This window comes from Miniopterus schreibersii, assembly GCF_964146895.1.
Source record: "Miniopterus schreibersii genome assembly, chromosome: 3".
Classification (NCBI taxonomy): domain Eukaryota; kingdom Metazoa; phylum Chordata; class Mammalia; order Chiroptera; family Miniopteridae; genus Miniopterus; species Miniopterus schreibersii.
In genome coordinates, this window is record NC_138103.1 from 9,652,267 (window position 1) to 9,670,778 (window position 18,512).

General features: G+C 50.8%; 1 protein-coding gene across 5 annotated transcripts in view; it reads right to left on the bottom strand.

Annotated features, from left to right (window-relative positions):
• The window catches only part of LMF1 (lipase maturation factor 1), a 126,654-nt gene that overhangs the window by 74,636 nt on the left and 33,506 nt on the right, over window positions 1–18,512 (bottom strand). For 4 of the 5 annotated variants that reach the window (XM_081131609.1, XM_081131610.1, XM_081131608.1 and 1 more), the window contains exon 3: window positions 2,595–2,743. In XM_081131609.1, the coding sequence (XP_080987735.1) occupies window positions 2,595–2,743 (149 nt within the window). Of the gene's footprint in view, window positions 1–2,590; window positions 2,744–18,512 lie in introns of all 5 variants that reach the window. The other variant, XM_081131612.1, reaches the window with a different exon arrangement.

The window sequence follows — 18,512 nt, forward strand, 5'->3', positions numbered from 1 at the left end:
CCACCCAGCCAGGGCACATTTCATACATTTTTATACTTTTTAAAGCCAGCAAGGAGAGAATCCAACATCAAGTCTTAGATGGACAAAGAACCATGGATAACGAATAATTTCAATGTTTCATTAAAAGGAACCATGAAAATGACTATTTTTCTAAATAAATGGGAAAGTAAATTTAGAGAAAGCATCACACCTGATTGTGTGGAATCCAGACACATAATCCCCCCAACATGGTGTCTCCCAGTATCTGTAGCTACTCACACTTGCCCAGGTAGGGAACCTTGCCAACCACTCCTACTCCAAATGGGGTGCTCTCCAGGCTTCTACACTCCGTCTGCCCCTCTGGTTGGCACTGCCACTGCCACAGCCCCTGGGGGCCTGCTCACTGCCCACGCAAGTGCACGTGACCAGTCACACTGGGCCCTGGCCCCAGCCTGCTGCCCCAGGTGGAACTTGTCTCTCTTCATCCAGCTGTTTCCAGTGCTCCCGGGGCCCCCGCCACAGGTAACCCAACCACAGATGGCCACTGTGCTGTGATGAAAGCCATCGAAGAGGGAATCTGAAGAATATGTGAATGGGCTCTTGACAGTAACAGAAAGAACTAGGAGGCATGTGCCTTTAGGACTCAGATCCTGCTCAATGACTGGCACGTCCCCCCTTCACAGAGCTGATGTCCATCAGTGCTGGCTAAGAGCTAGTGCTGGTCAAGTCTATGAACGGATGTGAAAGCTGACAGTGAAGAAGGCAGGCAGGAAAAGACTGACTCATTTGAACTGCGGTGTGGGAGGAGAGCTTTACGGATACCTGGGACCAGCAGAAAGAGGAACAGGTGGGTCCTAGAGCAAATTAAGCCTGAAAACTAGCTGGAGGCGAAAATGACACCACTGCAGCTGTCCTACTCAGGCACATCATGAGAAGACAGGGTTCTCTGGAAAAGGCAATGATGCTGGGGAAATGGAAGGCAGCAGGGAAAGAGGAAGACCAAATATGAGTAGACTGACTCCACAGAAGCAGCCGTGGGCATGAGTCTATAGGAACTGAGCAGGGTTGTTGAGGACATGACACTGTTGACATCACTCGTTCAGAGGGTCACCAGGAGTTGGAGTTCACTCGAGGGCATGTAAAAGCAGCAACTGGTCAGCATTCGAGGGCTATGGAGCACCAAACATACAGGGAATGAGGGCATCACATAACAACAGCCACAGAGAGGTGTGAGAGCTGGCTGAACAGAGGGCAGGAGTGCAGGCTCACACACAATACAGAGGGAGCTGAGCACTGGATGAAAAATGGGACAGCCACATCATTTTAGAGGCCTCGCCACAAAACATTTGCTAATTACACTGTGGAAAAAGGCAATGTTGTGGGAGGACCAGCTGGGCCCACCTGAGCAGCGAGGGGACAGATGGACGCTGCCCCCAGGAGGAGAGTGTGGGGCCTCCTGCCAGGGATGCCGGACCTCAGGCTGCTCAAGGGCACATCAGACAGCAGCAGTGTCGGGTCATGGGGCAGGGAGACTGAGGACTGTCTGGACTAGAGGGGACACAGCGAGGTGGTCCCTGTGGATGCAGCACCGACTCCTGGTGACCCTATGGACAAGTGATGCTGACAGTGTCCTGTCCTCAACAGCCCTGCTCAGCTTGTATTTACTCATGCCCATGGCTTCTTCTGTGGAGTCAGTCTACTCATATTTATTCTCAGGCAGGTCAGGAGCAAGTCCTCTGCCCTATCCCCCAACAATTCTCCAAGTCTGTGAGTGTCCCTCAAGGAAAAACTGAAAGCAAACAGATGCTTAGCATATCTGTATGACAAGGTTTCCAATGTAAGATAATTTAGTAGTTTATAATGTTTTTTTTAAAAATTAAGATCTTATTTATGAAGGGTGAGAAGTAGAAGAGAGAGTGAAAAAGAAGGGAAAACTGCTAACTTCTCTGTCTACAGCCGGAAGTCAGAAGGAACCACTTCACTCCTAAATTTTAAAGCTCAGATAATGTTTCTGAGAAATATTAAGGCAACTGCTAGTGAAATTAAAGGCAGGGCATGCACTTTCAAAGGCTCTGTGGAAGACAGAAGCTAAGGAACCCTAGTCTCCAGGGCTGAGCACAGCACAGAGCACACAGCTGCCACCGACGGGCCGCTCTGGAGTAAAGGGAACAGCTGAGCCCACTCCACTCCCCGAACCCAATGAGCAGGGCGTCCAAAAGAAAAGGCTAACGGCAGAGAGCTGGAAGGGAAGCCAGTGTGGCTTCTCCGGTTGAGAAGCACAGGTGAGGTCGTGCCCTTCTTCACTGATTTAAAGGGATGTGAGATGTTTCCGACATTCCAGAGACCACCAGGAAGGCTGGTGAGAAGGCAGCACTGAGAGGCTCTACCCCATGGGTTTCTGTGTGAAATGACCTGAGTTGAGGTTGTTGTCCACAGTGTGAAGGACCAGGGAAGCCAATGGAGTTTCCAGGACTTAAAAATGGGGCCACAGGACATCACAGAAAGAGGCAGAAGGGGCCTAGTGGGCCCAGCCCAGCCAATGGGCAGACAGTAAGGCGAGGGACTCATTTTTAGTACATTTCCCCAAAAATATTACAAATAAAAGTTCTACTTACTGCTCCGAGCATGATTCTGAAAATCAGCCACCGATAGCCCCACAGAACAATCCGGGATGTGGGGGTCTTCCTGGGCAGTCGAGACAGAGTCCAAAGAGGGCAGAGGAAAATCCCCAGGAACCCTGTTTCCAGAAGCTGGAACTCCCATCCTGAATGGTGACAGTAAGAGAACAGAGGCCATGTTAACCACAGCTGGACATTCTCTACAGAAACAGTCCCACCGAACTCAGTGTAACTTTAACAGTCCTGAACACAGGGCAGAGTAACCAAGGAGCATGTGTCAGCCCACAGTCAAGGCACACTCAGTGGCAGCAGTGGCAGCTACGGCACTGTGCCCCCATGCCCGAGCCAGCACGCTGCATCAGGCCACTGCCCCGTCCTTCTCAGGGCACTGCAAACGGGACACGGCCTCGTGCTGAGCACACTCTGCCAATGGGGGCAGGGAGGCCTCTTTCATTCAACAGGCTTGCATTTGAAACCACGGCTCTATGCATTCTTCCAAGGATTCACCAGGATGGGCAACGCGCACCGAGGCCAGAGACCTGCATGTGAGGTTCTGAATGCAAAGCTGACTCTGGTCCCTGTTGCCCCAGACGAGGGAGGAAGTCACACGGAGACATAGGACAGGTACAGGTGATACAGCCTGTCTGCCCCAAGTGAGAAAGTCACAGGGAGACATGGAACAGGTACATATGACACAGCCCCCCTCTGCCCCAGGTGAGATAGGAAGTCATGGGACAGGCACAGGTGATACAGCCTCTGTCTGCGCCGAGAGAGGAAGTCACAGGGACACACAGGGCAGGTAGAGGCGAACCAGTCCCCATCTGCCCCAGGTGAGGGAGAAGCCAGAGGAGTTACAGGTACAGGTGACACAGTCCTCAGATGAGGAAAGAAGCCACGGAGAGACGTTGGGCAGGTATAGATGACATGGCCCCGTCTGCCCCAGGTGAGGGGGTAAGTTGCAGGGAGACACGAGACAGGTACAGGTGACATAGCCTGTGTGCCTCAAGTGAGAAAGTCATAGGGGGACACAGGACAGAGCCCCTGTCTGCCTCAGGCTGAGACAGAAAGTCACAGGAAGACATGGGACAGGGACAGGTGACACAGCCCGTCTGCCCCAGATGAGGGAAGAAAGCACAGGGAGTCAGAGGTGTAGGTAATGTGGCCCTCATCTGTCCCAGGTGAGGGAGTCAGGGGACAGGATAGGTACAGGTGACACGGCCTCCACCTGCACCAGGTGAGAGAGGAAGTCATAAGGGAATACAGGGCCAGTACAGGCGACAAAGCCCCCATCTTCCCCAGGTGAGGGAAGAAGCCGTGGGGAGTCACGGGTACAGGTAACATGCCCTTGTCTGCCCAGGTGAGGGAGTACGTCAGGGGGAGAAACAGGAACAGGTGATGGCGGCTCTAGATGGAAATTTCTCCTGTCGGCCGCCTGGGCTCAGTCGTTATGCAGGCAGCTGTTCGGTTAGACGTGAGGGGTGCTAGCCAATTCTTCCCGCTGGGAGCCCCAGGTGAGAAATGCAGGCGAGTAAGTGCACCTCAGTTCTCATTCTCAGAGCTGGCACTCCAAGTTCTCCTAGAAACTCAGAATTGGCCCCCCCTTTGGAAACAGCTGCTCACACTGTGTTACCTGGAACCCAGGACAGGTTTCAGGGAGTTTTAAACCAGGCTCTTCAAAAGGAACCTGCACTTCGTTTTGAGTATTGCACAAGTTCCTGTTAAAATATCATGCTGCATGGAAGATGCATTAGACGGGTATATATTCTGTGGTTCCATTTATAGACGGTTCTAGAATGAGGAAAACTGAAGCAGGTGAAAGAAATCGGAACACAGCTGCCTGGGGAGGCGGGCGGGGGACATGGAGTCTGCACTTGGTCAGGGAGTGGGTCACGGGTGTCCTTGCCAAGACTTACCAGAGGCACCTTAGGATGTGCGCATTCTGGTTTAGTTTCTTCCTCAGACATACAAACCTATACGAATTCTGAACCCTAGTTTCAGGGCTGATGAACAGCCCTTCAGGCCTACAACTTGTTTTGTATTGAAGATTAAACCGAGGAACGAATAGACGTGATGTAGCCAGCAGAGCGAGAGACAAACTGCAGAGTCCAGGCAGGGGGGCTCATAGGTTTCACCGCACAACTGTTCGAAACTCTCTGTAGTTTGAAATTTTTCATAAGATGGGGGGGGGGGGGGGGTAGGTTTCCATTTACTCTCATGTGTTCTGTGGATTTCTGAAACTCCAGTTTCAAATCAGTTCTTCTTTGGAGATAATAGGTCGTTTGCAGTGAAGCAGTGCCTGAGAGCAGCATGTCTGACACCAGGGTGACAGTGATCTGTCACTGCCCAGAGGGGGAGGTAGTCTCAGCCTAGAAGGGCAGCTAGCATCAGTGGAGCCAGCTGGGGACTCTGGGGCCATCAGCAAGCACCCTGCCCTCATCAGGAGATGAGTTCAGAAGCAGAAAGAAGCGTGGACAGCGCTGGGGGCCAAAGCAAGGCAGGCAGGGGGAGCCCCAGCGAAAGCAGGCTGTGGTGGGTCCTGTAGCACAGCTGTCTGCCGAGGGGAGAGAACAGCTCTGAGCCACAGGGCGCTGGCCACGGCAGGGGAGGGGAGCCTGAATGCATGGGATGCCCGCATGGCTCAGCCAGGCCCCTCCAGGGCTCACCTGCACCCCACCAAGCACTGGACACCCCCTGACTTCCTTCAGAGGTTCAAGAGGGAAAAATGCAGATAGTGTCTATACTAGTCTTATGAGATTTCAGACCCAGAGCAATTGCTTACTTTGGGTCAAGGATTCATTCCTCTTGTTTGTGGTTTTAGAAGACCTTTGCATTACAACTTGCTCCAAACTTCCCTTCTCTTAGCCAGGAAAAAACAAACTTCGTTGTATATGACAATTTCTGTAGTTTTACTTCAAGATAATTTTCATTAAATCTGAACTTACTTTACTTGAGGTGTTTTATAATATACGTGATTTGATGAGCAAAGGATACGCAGAATGTGGAAGGCGCGGTAGTCACAGCTCCAAGTGCACTATCTATAGACATGCCCACTTTTTGAGAAACCACCTCAAAGGCCACCTGTTCCAATCCCTCCTCCACTTGGTGGTGAGAGGCCCCTGCCTCACACAGCCCTGCGAGCAGCGCAGGTGGAGCGGGGGGTGGGGGTTCTGGGCAGAGAGAAAGCCGGGTTGGACCACCACCCAGGATGCCTAGAGGAGCTGCTGCGCTGCTGCAAGTGTGGGGTCCTTGCACAACTCCATAGTGCAAAACCTGTCTCGCTCCTGCTCCTGCAAACCCCTTGTAAACTCTGAGACCCCACGTGGGTGAGCAGAGCCTTCCCTGGGTGCAGGCCTGCCTTCTCTAATTGTCACCTCACTTTGCACAGATGTGATGAACGGAATTTTAATACGCTGTTTGAGTGACACCAATCAAAGTGATATGCAAATGGCAGAGCCCAGAGACCGTCTAAGTGCCAGGAAGCAGGTGACAGAGTAGGCAAGGGATGGGATACACTGTCACCTTAGGGATGTGCGTATACTAGCAGAGGGTCACCTGGCCCTGGCCCTCCTGCCTCCTGAACCTACTGAAATATTCCTTACTCTGCTGGGGTGCATGAGATAGTGGGCGCCTGGAAGCCAAGGCGTGCAGGCTTCCTACTGCGGGACCCCCTCTGCTCCCACATGCCCCCCCAACTGGATGCTGCCCCGCTGGCACTGGCCCTCCGGCCATCAGCACTCCCTGATACCGCTGGGGAGGAAAGGGTCGCCTGCAGACCCACCTGCTTCTGCTTTCTTTGCTTGGATCTTGTCAAATTTCAGCAGCTGTGCTGCCTGCACAAGGAACACCATTGTTCTCGGCTTCAGCGTGGTGGGGAGGCGTCCCCAGAAAAACAAATGCCCAGTGCGCGGCCGTGGCAGCTTCCTGTGGCTGAGAGGCTGTCCGTGTGCCTGCGGATGGCACAGCGCACGGCACACGGCACACAGCACACTGCCGAGAGACGTGCTCGTGACTGTGAGCAAACGCTGACCCCAGCAGTCAACAGGCTCCACCAGGTGCCTCTGAAATCAGTTAAAGTGCCTTTCAACCTGTGCTGAGCCTTTTGGGGGTGGGAGGGCATATTTAGCCCTTTCACTTGGCAAACATCTACTTAACAATTATGGTAACCCTGGAAGGTTCTGCTCCATCGGCTGTGTTGGTGTGACAGTCCTGTCCATGGCTTTCGGGGTGACGGTTAGCAAACACCCTCGAAGAAGCCATGGGGTATAAGCTGCACCTGCCTGCTTCTGGCACTTTCACACCTATGGCTACCGGCTCGTTTTGAGCAACACAACCAGCCCCGAACCAGCCGCGTTTGGAGTTTCCACATAAAATTGAAGGGAAGATGCCACCAGTTGTGAGACTGGGGACTTGGTGCTCCCAGCCCTGGACACTGACAGGTTCAGTGGCCACTGGGGCAGTGTCTAGACCGGGGCAGCTCCCGTGCTTTCTCCCTTTTCCGAGGAACAGTTTGCTTGCCCACTGTCTCCCAGGGATGTCCCCAGACAGGCAGCAGGGGTGGGGATGAACCATACTCGGGTAAGCTTTGGGGTCTTCCAGCCTGGTCCTGATGGGCCAGTGAAACTTGACGCAGCGCTGACCAGAGCTCAGGGCCAGTCGGTGTCCATGGCACCCAGGTCTTGTGGTCTGTGGCAGCCTGGGGGCCCTGCTGGTCGGGACCAGCCATGGCTGTGGAGATTCAAGCAGTCAGAACAGGCAGACGCTCTCCTACTTATTTGCGAGTTTATATAAAACGCCTTGGCACGGAGCACATGACCTGTGTCTGCCAGGGCATTTGCACACAAAGTCTGAGGAGAGGCCCCATAAAACATGCTGAACTGGACCCTCAGCCTCCTGGCCAGGTTCTGACCTGTGGGGTCTCTCACTCCTCTGCCCCATCTCGGGGCACCTGTTGCCCAAAGAACACTGATGTAAAAATGGTGCTGATGTTTCTTTTCTATCTACTTAGGGGCAAGTGAAGAGTGAAGACATTTTCTACTGATGACCCAGAAAGTTCACCAAGAGGCCTGACCTGTGCTTGGCGACTTGCGGCACCGGCGAGCGGGTGGGAGGCACGGCGCCTGCAGGATGAGCAGTGTCAATGGGACACTCGCTGATCGTGCCCTGGGCAGGAAGAGCAGAGACGGGGAAGCCAGTGGACATGCTCCAGCTGACAAGGGGCCACTGGGCTGGGGCTCAGAGGTCACCCAGAGTCAAGGACAACACAGTACAGGTTAAGCCGCCTCTGACCAAGGAAGAATCTAAATCAACATTTGAGGCAGAAGCTGCTGGGATGGCCACTCTAGAAAGAAAATATCAACTGAGGCCTCATTACCTTCCTTGAAACTATTATAGCTACTTAGAAAGAGTAATTAAATTTCACACATATGGATCCTTCAGAAATGACAGCCACCATCCATGTTAGAAGTAGGAACCCATTAGCTTCGAGTTAAAATCAGGGAAAATGGAGAAAAGCGCTTCCCTCCTGACGGGCTGTCACTCCTGCGCTGAGCCTCCGCCCTCGGCCACCTGGGGCTCCTAATGATGCCCTGGAGACCTGCGAGCTCTTAAAAGTTATTTTCTTAATCTTTATGGGTTGTATGCTAGGATGGAAAGTTCCAGAGTGGCACACCAGTCTTGTCTGCAGTCACTGACATGGCAATGAGCTTCAGGGACAAGAAAGCACCCCGATGCAGATGAGGGTGGCCCTGTCTTCCACAGATGCAGCACCTTTGTCACACAGTACTGGACCTCTGTAGAAATGCAGAGACTGCTGTAGCGGGGAGGGAAGGCTCTGGAGAACCAATGTGTGAGATGTGGGGTGCAGATCTACAGGGTGGGGGCCAGCAGAAGGAGCACTGGTGTGCTGGCGCACTGTCCTTGGCACCCTCCGTGCTGGTGGATGGTTCTGGGTCCTGCTCACACCCTTCCCCTGGCTTCACGGCAAACACGTGCTGAGGTCCAATGGGCCAGCGATGGCTCCAGGGGAGGGTTGGACAGGGGGGAGCCCAGGCAGAGCTTGGTCAGCAAGGTGGCAGGATGAGGCAGGCAGCTTACTTCACTCACTGTGACGGCAGACAGTGGGAGACAACCATGGACTCTGCAGACCACAGCTAGAGGGTCGCCTGGGTCTGCCCAAAATGCAGGGCCTGGCCACTGGGGCTGTGCCATCATGAGGGAGGCAGACACCTGCCCAGAGTCACAGGGTCATGAATGCATGGCCTTGTCTGTGGTCATGAATGCATGGCCTACAGGCTCCACTTCTGTGTCTCTGACTCTGGGGAAAGTAACTTCTGTGATAATGTATGCAGAGTGCTCGCTTCAAAGGTGAGCTCTTATCGCAGCCTTGGGAGGTCTTGCACCATGTGAAGTCACGGCCGGTGGAGGGAGGAGCCTTTCTTCTCAGCTGGCCCAGGTTCAGGCTGTGCCTTCACAAATCCTAGCCACTCGAGCTGTTTCTGCTACTCGTGTTCTCCCAAGACATGACCATTCCGCCAAACCGCGTTTTATTGTTTTAATCACTGTCACTCAGTATGTGTGACTGGAGGTGCTGCTTAAGGAAAGTTGCATTTTGAAAGTGGAATGGTGGTCAAACGTAGGACCCACGCCTGCAGCCAGCACACAGAAGTAACACCGCAAGGGATTAGGTCTGGTGCGTGCTCAGGCAGGGGGGGCCAGCTGGAGCCCCAACTCCCACTGGCATGCAGCCTCAGATAAGTGAAGAAAGGACAGTTCTGTTGCAGTGTGTCTCCCCGAGAGCCGGGCCTGGGGTGGGAGGGGCCGCACAGCAGCTGGGAGCGGAGGGAGGTCCCTGATACTGTCTGAACCTGCTCACCTGCCTGGCTTTCACCTGGGAAGCACCTGGGAGAGCTGCCGACTGTCCAGTTACTGCTGCAAACGCCGCTACTGCGATGGGCCCACTCTACCAAACAACTGGCTAAGACATTTTCCTCTTTCACTGAGACAAAACATAACATGAGATCAGGTAAAAAAAAAACCCACAAAAAACATAAGGGAGGCGAAGACAAAATCTGAAAGGCAACTTCTGCCAGCATTTAAAAATAGCATCCTGTTAGCGAGTGTCTATCTAGCAAGTCACAGGGAAGATGCATTTGTCTTTTCTTTACCTGGACAAAGGCCACCCAGCAACCCACCCAGCCTGTCAGCAGAGGCCAGGAATCTGTATTCCGACTGCTCACATAATCCTTTCCATCTTATATTCCCCTCCAAACACACTTGCTATGGCAACCAGCCACAGCCAAGAAGCACCACATGTGTGCCTGTAGGGAAGGCACCGTTTACAGGGCTTTGCCCAGGCCCATTAACCCCTTCTGGTTGTCAGAATGACCTCGCAGAGCTGCCCTTGCCCTGAGAGGACAGACTGGGGCCATCCTTCGTCCTCAGGGGCCAGGGAGGTACTGAGGTCAGCTCCACTCCAGAGATGAGGCTATGCTCCTGCCTGCCTCTCTGGCCTGGGCCCCACTCACTCCTGCTGGGCCTGGTCTGGAGCCTGCTAGGCCTCCACACAGGCCTGCAGGACCCACTTAGAACCAGTTTGCCCAGGAATCTCCAGAACCAGCCTGAGCTGGGCAGGTCCCTTGGACAGAGCCCAGTCTGTTCCTGGACAGAGCCTACCCACTAAAAGAACCAGCCACAGAGGACTTCATATTTCAGCCAGAGAGCAGACTGTAAATGGGAGAGCATTTTCTAGCAAGTGAATATTTTTGAAAGAGCAGGTTAAAGGCTTCGTGCTTTAAATAAAATCATTTTAAATTATATGCTCCCAACTATGAGGCGTTCAACAAATTGTTAATATATGTTTTAGGGATGTCCTTGGGCACTGCAGGGAACAGGAAGTGACCTATGTAACCCACACACCCACACAGTGACCCTCCATGTCCATTGCACTTTGTCACGGCGCTGGCTAATACTTGGTTGCTGTGGCAACCAGACTTCCTAGCCCCAGGTGTCCCCTGTTGCTTAGATCTATGCAGGTGTCACCAGCTAGCCCCAAAACAAAATCCACAGTAATGACCTTAGCTAGCTCATTGGTTTGGATAAATATGAAAATGCTTCCTGTCAACGGAAATTAGACTTAGCAACAGATTTTTTAGGATTAATATATTCCAAATATTTAACATATATCAGGCTGAAGGGCACGGTGCATTACCATTTCTTTGTCTTTTGTTTCTTGTGCATAAGAATTAGCCAAAGCCTGACTCAGAGTGCCTTGTCAGAGTCCCATGAAGTGATGGTCAGTTCTGTCCACAGGGCTGTCTGACAATGGGAACAAATGTTCTGACTCTGCCTGTGCTGTCCAGTGCCCACTGACCACACAAAGGCTTCTGAGCCTTAAACTCAGCTCGAGGCAGACAGGGCAGACCTGGCCCTACGCTTGTCAATCCCAAGAAGCACGTCTGCTCAGAGGCAGTGTCCACAGGTCCTGAGTGCAGTGGACGGGTCTATTCCAGCACTGCAGCTGGAGGGGCTCCTTCCTACATGCAGAGGGTTCTTGTGCCCACAGAAATGGGTGTCACTCATCTCTCACCCCACATTTGAGTGGGTCATCAGCATGCAGGGCCCTGGGCCTGCAAAAGTGGGTGTCCCCTTCATTACACCTTATTGTCATCAATCCTCATCGGAGGATTTTTTTCCCACTGGATTTTCAGAAAGAGCAGAAGGGAGGGAAGGAAGGCGGGGGGTGGGGAGGGGAAGAGAAACATCAATGTCAGAGACACATTGACTTTTGCCTCCTGCATACACCCTGACTGGGGGCAGGGAGCAAACCCGCAACCCAGGTATGTGCCCTTGACCAGGAATCAAACCTGCAACCTTTCAGTGCACAGGCCAATGCTCCAACCACTGAGCAACACTGGTCAGGCCTCATTCCACATCTTACTGTGCCGTCAGCATGCAGAGCCTTGTGCCCATGGGTTTTACCCTCACCCACATCTTCGTGGACCATCAGCATGCAAGACCCTTGTGCCCATAGAAGCAGTTGTTACTCTCACTCACATCTGAGTGGGCTGTCAGCACACAGGGACCCACATCCCCAGATGTGGGTGTTACCTTTACCCCACATAGTCTTGGAGGATGACTTGTTTTCCCTCACAGCTTTTCCAGATCTTCCCACACACTCAGTGAACACCAAACATCATTTCTGGGCATCCTCCATGTTGCTGATGGGCCCTTGTCACATGAGAGAGGGTGGGGCCTGGCTTATGGGAGAGGCCAGCGGGTCCAGTTATTACATAAACACACATTCTTGTAAGAAATAATGGGGAGGGTCAGTTCACCAGTAAAGTAGGGATCACACACACACCTCCACCTGGCATGTGCATAGGTTAGAGGTCAGGGTGGTCCTCTGGCCTCTGCCCCACACAGACACTGTCTCCACTGGGGGTCACCACAGTGGAAAAACCTGCATTCTTCTTCCCTCCCCATACCTCTATTTGTCCGCATGTCCTAATCAGTGGACTCACCTTGCTAACCTACTTCACACCCCTCTGAAAGCGAGTTGTCTCTGGCTCTCCAGCAAGGTCAGTGGTGAGAGGCAGCTCTTGGGCGCAGAGGCTGGGATGGCTGCTGAGGGGCAGCCCACCCCACAGACCCACTCTGGGCAGTGTGTGGACCTCATGGGGGCAGGGAGGAGAGAGTCAAGCATCTTGGCCACAAAACGAGGCCCTAGTGGGCACTTCTGACAGTCATAGTCTCACCCAAAGGTCCCTTTCAAAGGAGCCTTGGGTGGTGGTTCAGCGACTTGGGGATGGGCAGTGACATTCTTAGGAATCTACTGTACATTGATCAAGGATCAGTTTTCAGCTAAGTCAGCTGACAAGAATCATCTCAGGAAAATAGCACGAGTGACCACACACAGACCTGCAGAGAAAAGATGAAGCTGACCAGAGCCCCACTGACTGCCTCTTCCACCAGTATCTGCTCTGTCCTGGGATTTCTCCTTTGCTGGAGGCCCAGGACCCCCAGTGCCCATCCCTATGGCCTTTTGTCAAGTCTCTGCTCAGAGAGGCCTTCCCTGAACGTAACATGTATAACAGGGCCTTAGTCCCTCCTGGCACCGCCTACCCCACAACACTCTCACCACTCCACATACTTCACATCTTACTTAGTTCCATTCTCCACTCATGCAGCACCCACAACGCAAGCTCCAAGCAGACAAGGTAAAGCATCCATAATAAGCATAACCAAGGATGTAAAGGAAAATATGCTCCTAAGGTATAAACAGATGGGAATACTCAGTGGAGCGACAACTATAAAAAAGAACCAAACAAATTCTAGAACTGAAAATAAAATACCTGAAAGTGAAATTTTACTAAATGAGCTTAATAGCAGATTGGAGAACAGAGAATAACAAGGGAGTGAATATAATGATAGCTCAGCTGAAGTTATTCGATCTGAAGAATAGAGACGTAAAAAAAGATTGAATAGCAAAAGAACAGCCCCTTAGGAACTGGTGAAACAACATCAAAAGATCTAACACACATGTAATTGGAATAAACTGCTATAAGCTGCTGCTCCCCGACTCTGCTACACAGATCCATGGCTGGGAACATAGAGGAGGAGGTGCTTTAAAGAGACTAAAAGGCCACAGCCATCAAATGTGTCATATCCTTACGTCGACAAACCAACTGTAGAAAGGCATTTATTCATGAGACAACTGGCAACACTGGAACACTCACTAAATATTTGATAGAATTCATCCTAATTTTTTAAATTAAAAAAAGTTTTTCAGCAACCAATGAATACATAAGTAAAACAACAAATCGATGCTTCTTTCCCTCCCTCTAAAATCAATAAATAAAATTAAAATTTTATTTTTTTCAATTATAGTTGATATATAACATTAGCTTCAGGTGTAAAAATTCATCCTAACTTTTTAGGTGTGATAATGATACGTTACATTGTTTTAAAAGACCCCATCTCTCAGACGTCTGTAATGAAGTACAGTGGTACCTCGGTTTTCGAACGTCTCCACTGACGAACATTTCGGGTTAGGAATGCTGTAAACCCGAAAGTTAATGCTTCGGTTTTCGAACACACCTCGGAAGTCAAACATGCCACGCGGTTTCCACTGAGGGCAAGATCCTGAGGCCCAGCTGTCAGCTGTGGATCCCTGGGTTTTCAAATGTTTTAGAACTCGAACGGTCTCCGGAATGGATTACATTCGAAAACCAAGGTACCACTGTATTTGCAGATAAATAACATGATGCTTGGGGTTTACTTTAAACAACAGAGCAGAGGGGAAGTCAATTAATAAAGGATGGGAGATGTGCTAGATAACTGCCAGTCTGAGATGATACATGGAGGTGCAACACACCATTCACTTTACTTTTGTATTTGTTTGAAAGTTTTGATAATCAAAAGTTAAAGAAAAATAAACAAGTAGGAAGCTCTCCCATCTTCTGCTGGGATGTTTAAAAATGACCGCTGGAATTCTCATGAACTGTAACAAATTGTGAAATGCAATTTTTTGAACTGTCATTTGTTCTAGAAGCCAAACTTATAGTGAATATGGAAATAAGTCTTTAGAACAGCTGAAAGCCAGTATCTCTGGGGGCTGGGACAGTACTGTCTGTAGTAGTGAGTCTAATCAAACTATTCAGGTATAACTCTAAAAACAATTAAAAATGTTTTTCCAGAACAACATAGGGGATGTATTTTTTAGAGTTACTGATTTCCCCAAGGAGATTAAGAATTGGGGGCTGAAATGGGACAGAGAGGAACTTCTCTGTGTTCTAATTTAGAGGTCACCAATCTCAGCCTGTGGTGGTCACAGGCTCTGCATACCCGGACCACCCCCTGGAACCCCAACTCCCTCAAGCATAGCCTTTCAAACAGAGCGGAGGCATTATGTGGGGCCCGAGGGAAGAAAGGTCGGGGTCCTAGTTCCTGTGCATAGTGGCCACATTCGCTAAGAAAACTGTAGGAGCCCTGGCCAGTTTGGCTCAGTGATTAGAGCACCGGCCCGTGGACTAAAGGGTCCCGGCTTCGATCCTGACCAAGGGCACGTACCTCGGTTGCAGGCTCCATCCCCGACCCTGGTCAGCGAGAGAGGGAGGCAGCCAATCGCTGTCTCTCTCACATCGATGTTTCTCTTTCTCCCTCTCTCTCTGCACACCCCCCGCCCCCCCCCCCCACTCTCTCTGTAAAGCAATATCCTCGGGTGAGGATTAAAAAAGAAAGAAAACTGCAGGATTTGCTCTAGTTCAATGCTCATGTAAGAAAGGGGGTGTGTTCACCCTGGGCATTCTGCTCCCAAACCAGGGGCCCCCCACATGTACAAGCAAAGCTCCCTTACTGCTCACTCCAGCCATGGTTTCTGCTCTTGTCACTGCCCAATGTGTACCTGCTGGCTACCTGCACTTCCCTTGATACTTCCCAACTGTTATTTTCATTGGTTATTATGACTATAATTGCTGATTTGGGCAGAATCAAAAGGAAAAAAAAGAAACAGAGCTGTACACTTACTGACGATGAGCCAAATGGATTTAATGGCACCAACTGTCTCACTTAAATCCAAGTCCTGAAGCCAAGTGACTAAATGGGGAGGGCAAGATTTCATCAGCGAAGATTGCATAATAGTGTTTATTCTAAAATGCTGATCTCACTGTCTTATGTAAATGGGGACCACCGTGAGACCCATTCCCTCTGTGGTTGTAATCGGCAGGACTCTGACACCAATCTAAAACTTGATGATGCGCTGATGACCTTCATATAAGTCTTGATAAAATTACACACACACAAACACACTTAGAACTTAGGAAGAAGAAGGGGCCTGCGCCATGGAGAGCCCAGGAGTTTCTGAGGCCTGGAGAGGTCCAGGAGACTCAGCTATTTGGCGCGATGAGAATCAAGGTTTCTGTTTCCTGTGTCACTGCTTTTATCCCCAAGCTCTGTTGCCTTTCCTGAGGCAGATCAAACAGCTCTTACTAAGATGAAAGGACATTTCTTGCCTTCAAAAAATATAAAACAGCATAACATAGCGAGTAGAAGGATATTAAACTCACCAGGCCCTAATGAAGCACCAAGTGCCTAGCCAGGTCCATTACCACACTGTGAGCAGAATAGGCCGTCACATCTACCACCCCAGGTTCTGCAGACACACCCCAAAGTTTTCTGGGCACAAAGAAGAAGAGATTATTTATAAAGTACTTTGCATGTTCTACATTCCTCAGACTAACTCGCTCTCACTCACATGCCTGCAGCCGGCTTCACTGAACCTCAAATCTTGACACCATCATCTCTCCTGGTTGATCAGGATCAGCCCTTCCTTACCGACTCAAGACTCTACTGTATCTCTGACCCTTCCTTGCACCCCTCACAGTTTTCTAACTGTCTCCATGCACCAGTGTCCAACGCCTCCTGCTGGGCAGTGGTGCAGAGAGCAGGTCAACCCTGGGACTAGCCGAAGACAGATCCATAGTCCCTTCTCAGAGGCTCATCACACCGCCACCCTCTGCAGACCTCCACCCCTCCCAAATCCCAGCACTGGCAGGTTGCCCCCTGAACCTTGCCTGCACCCTGCCTCCACAGACAGGTTGTTTAGTCCCAAGGAAAGAAGCCTTTCTACCAGGCCAAGGCATCCCTGCTCCAGCTGGATGCACTGGGCCAGTGAGTCCCTCTGCCTCAGTAGAGCTCCCCTCTTAGCCAAAGCCTTTCCCTTCCCTCTCTCTTCCCATCCAGGCTCTTAAGACGCCTGCTGTCAACCCCAACTCAGCTCATGTCTATTCACCTTTAATTTCATTTTACTAAAACTAATTTATTAATTTTTAATCACAGGCAAAAATGTTCAGTGAAGATAAATTGGAACTAGAGACAAGAAAGAAAAGCAATCTGGTCAATGCGAGGACAGCAAACCTCACATGGGGCTAGAGCTCCATGATGGTTGTGCTCCATCGCGCATTTGCCTTTGGTTGGGTTTAATCTACTGACTGAGGATGTTTTGCTCAGCGCTTCTTTTATGCCAGGCTAAGTGTCAAGAGGAGGAGGTGCCATGTTCCCAGACCTGTGGACTGTCACTGAGGCGAAGAACATCTCTGAGGAGGGCTATGCACGTGGTCACTCAGAAACACCAGAATGCACACCACAACTGTGTTAGCAGTTCTGGGTTCAGGAGACATTTCACTGAAAATCAAAGAAAACTAATCAGGTTTCTCGATTCAGTATGTCCCTCACCACTAAGCATGGCCTTCCAAGCTGTCAGTGGTCCCCTTTAAGAATGATGATGTAAGAGCATGTGGCAGCCGCCAGACTATTTGCCATCTCATGACACCTACATGTGGACCCAGTTCCTCGATTCCATGTGCAGACAAGCTGTGACTGAGCTCCTCCCTGTCCTATGCACTGTGGGGACAAAGGGGATGGGCAAAGCCCTGGGCCCTCATGCAGCTGACAGTCTGGTAGGAGGAGAGGCAGGTATAGAGATGATAAACCGGCATTCAAGTAAAGATCCACATCAGGGGTGGCAAGCTGGAGAACAACAAAGCTGGGCTGGGGGCTGGGGCTGTGCAGATGCAGGTACAGGAGGTAGAGGTGAGAAACACGCAGCTCCTGGGGGCCATGTCCTACAGCGGAAAGAGCCAGTGCAGGGACCATCAGTGGTAATGGACAACACAGACTTTTTTTATTTTGTTTTAAATATGTCTTTATTGATTTCAGAGAGAGAAAGGGAGAGAGGGGGAAAGAGAGAAAAACATCAATGATGAGAGAGCCACTGATAGGCTGCCTCCCGCATGCCCCCCTGCTGGGGATCGAGCCTAAAACCCAGGCATGTGTCCTGACTGGGAAGTGAACTGCAATCACCTAGATCATAGGTCGATGCTCAACTGCTGAGCCACGCCGGCTGGGATCACACAAAAATTTATCACTGAATCCTGTCTGCATGTCAGTCTTCTAAATGCTCAAAAGACATTCACCAAAGCTGAAACCAGAAGGCAAAACAGTAACACTATGCTGTTAAAGGGATATTAATCTGAGACCAGCAAACGTGCCCATAATAAACATAGGGGTACTGCTTTAAAAGGGTGTAAAATTCCTGATAAGAGGAGGACACAACCGTCAGGAAGAGATCTGTTATATGCACTTAGGAACCATTAACAGTGCTAAAGCTGCACCGGTATCTGTGTCTCCATTCAGTGATCTACACAGACAAGAGCTGCTATTGTAACAGCAGCAAGGCATGGCCTCCTCGTCTAAAATTTCTGTTTTAAAATATCAAAGCATTTACAAAAGAAACTGGCACACAGCTGCTACTCCAGGGCTAACTTAACAATGCCTCTCCCTGTTACTTGCATTGGCAAAGGTCAGGCTTGCCGACGTTGTGTTCCTCTTGCATTCAACAATGGGGCATTGGAGCCAGGAAGCTCCGGGGACACACGGCAGATTCTGGAGGTTCCAGGCCAGCCAATGGCTGTGATGGTGTCTGTTGAGAGCAAAAGCCTTTCTCTGGCCTCTGGTGCTCACTGCAATCAATTTAGGACACATACATGTTTACCTGGCGGGGAAGCAGACTAAGGCAGTGTGAGTGAAACCAACCTGGTTCACTTTGCCTCACACAGGCAACTCCTGATGCCAGAGCCGGCTCACCCAGTGCTCTTAGTGTCTTTATATAAGTGCGATCAAGAAAAGGGCTCACCTGCTAGAGGATAACTCTACGTGCCACCTCTCTCACTTGACAAACAGCGAGTATCCAGCATACACGTGATACTGCTCTAGGAGCTGGGGGTACAGCAGTAGACCAAGAGAGCCCTTGTCTTCATGAAGTGTACATCTGAGTGGGCAGAGGCAGGCCATAAACACATGTAACAAGTAAACACTGTGTGCGAGATATCAGCTGGTGGTACATGCTATAGAGACAAGCAG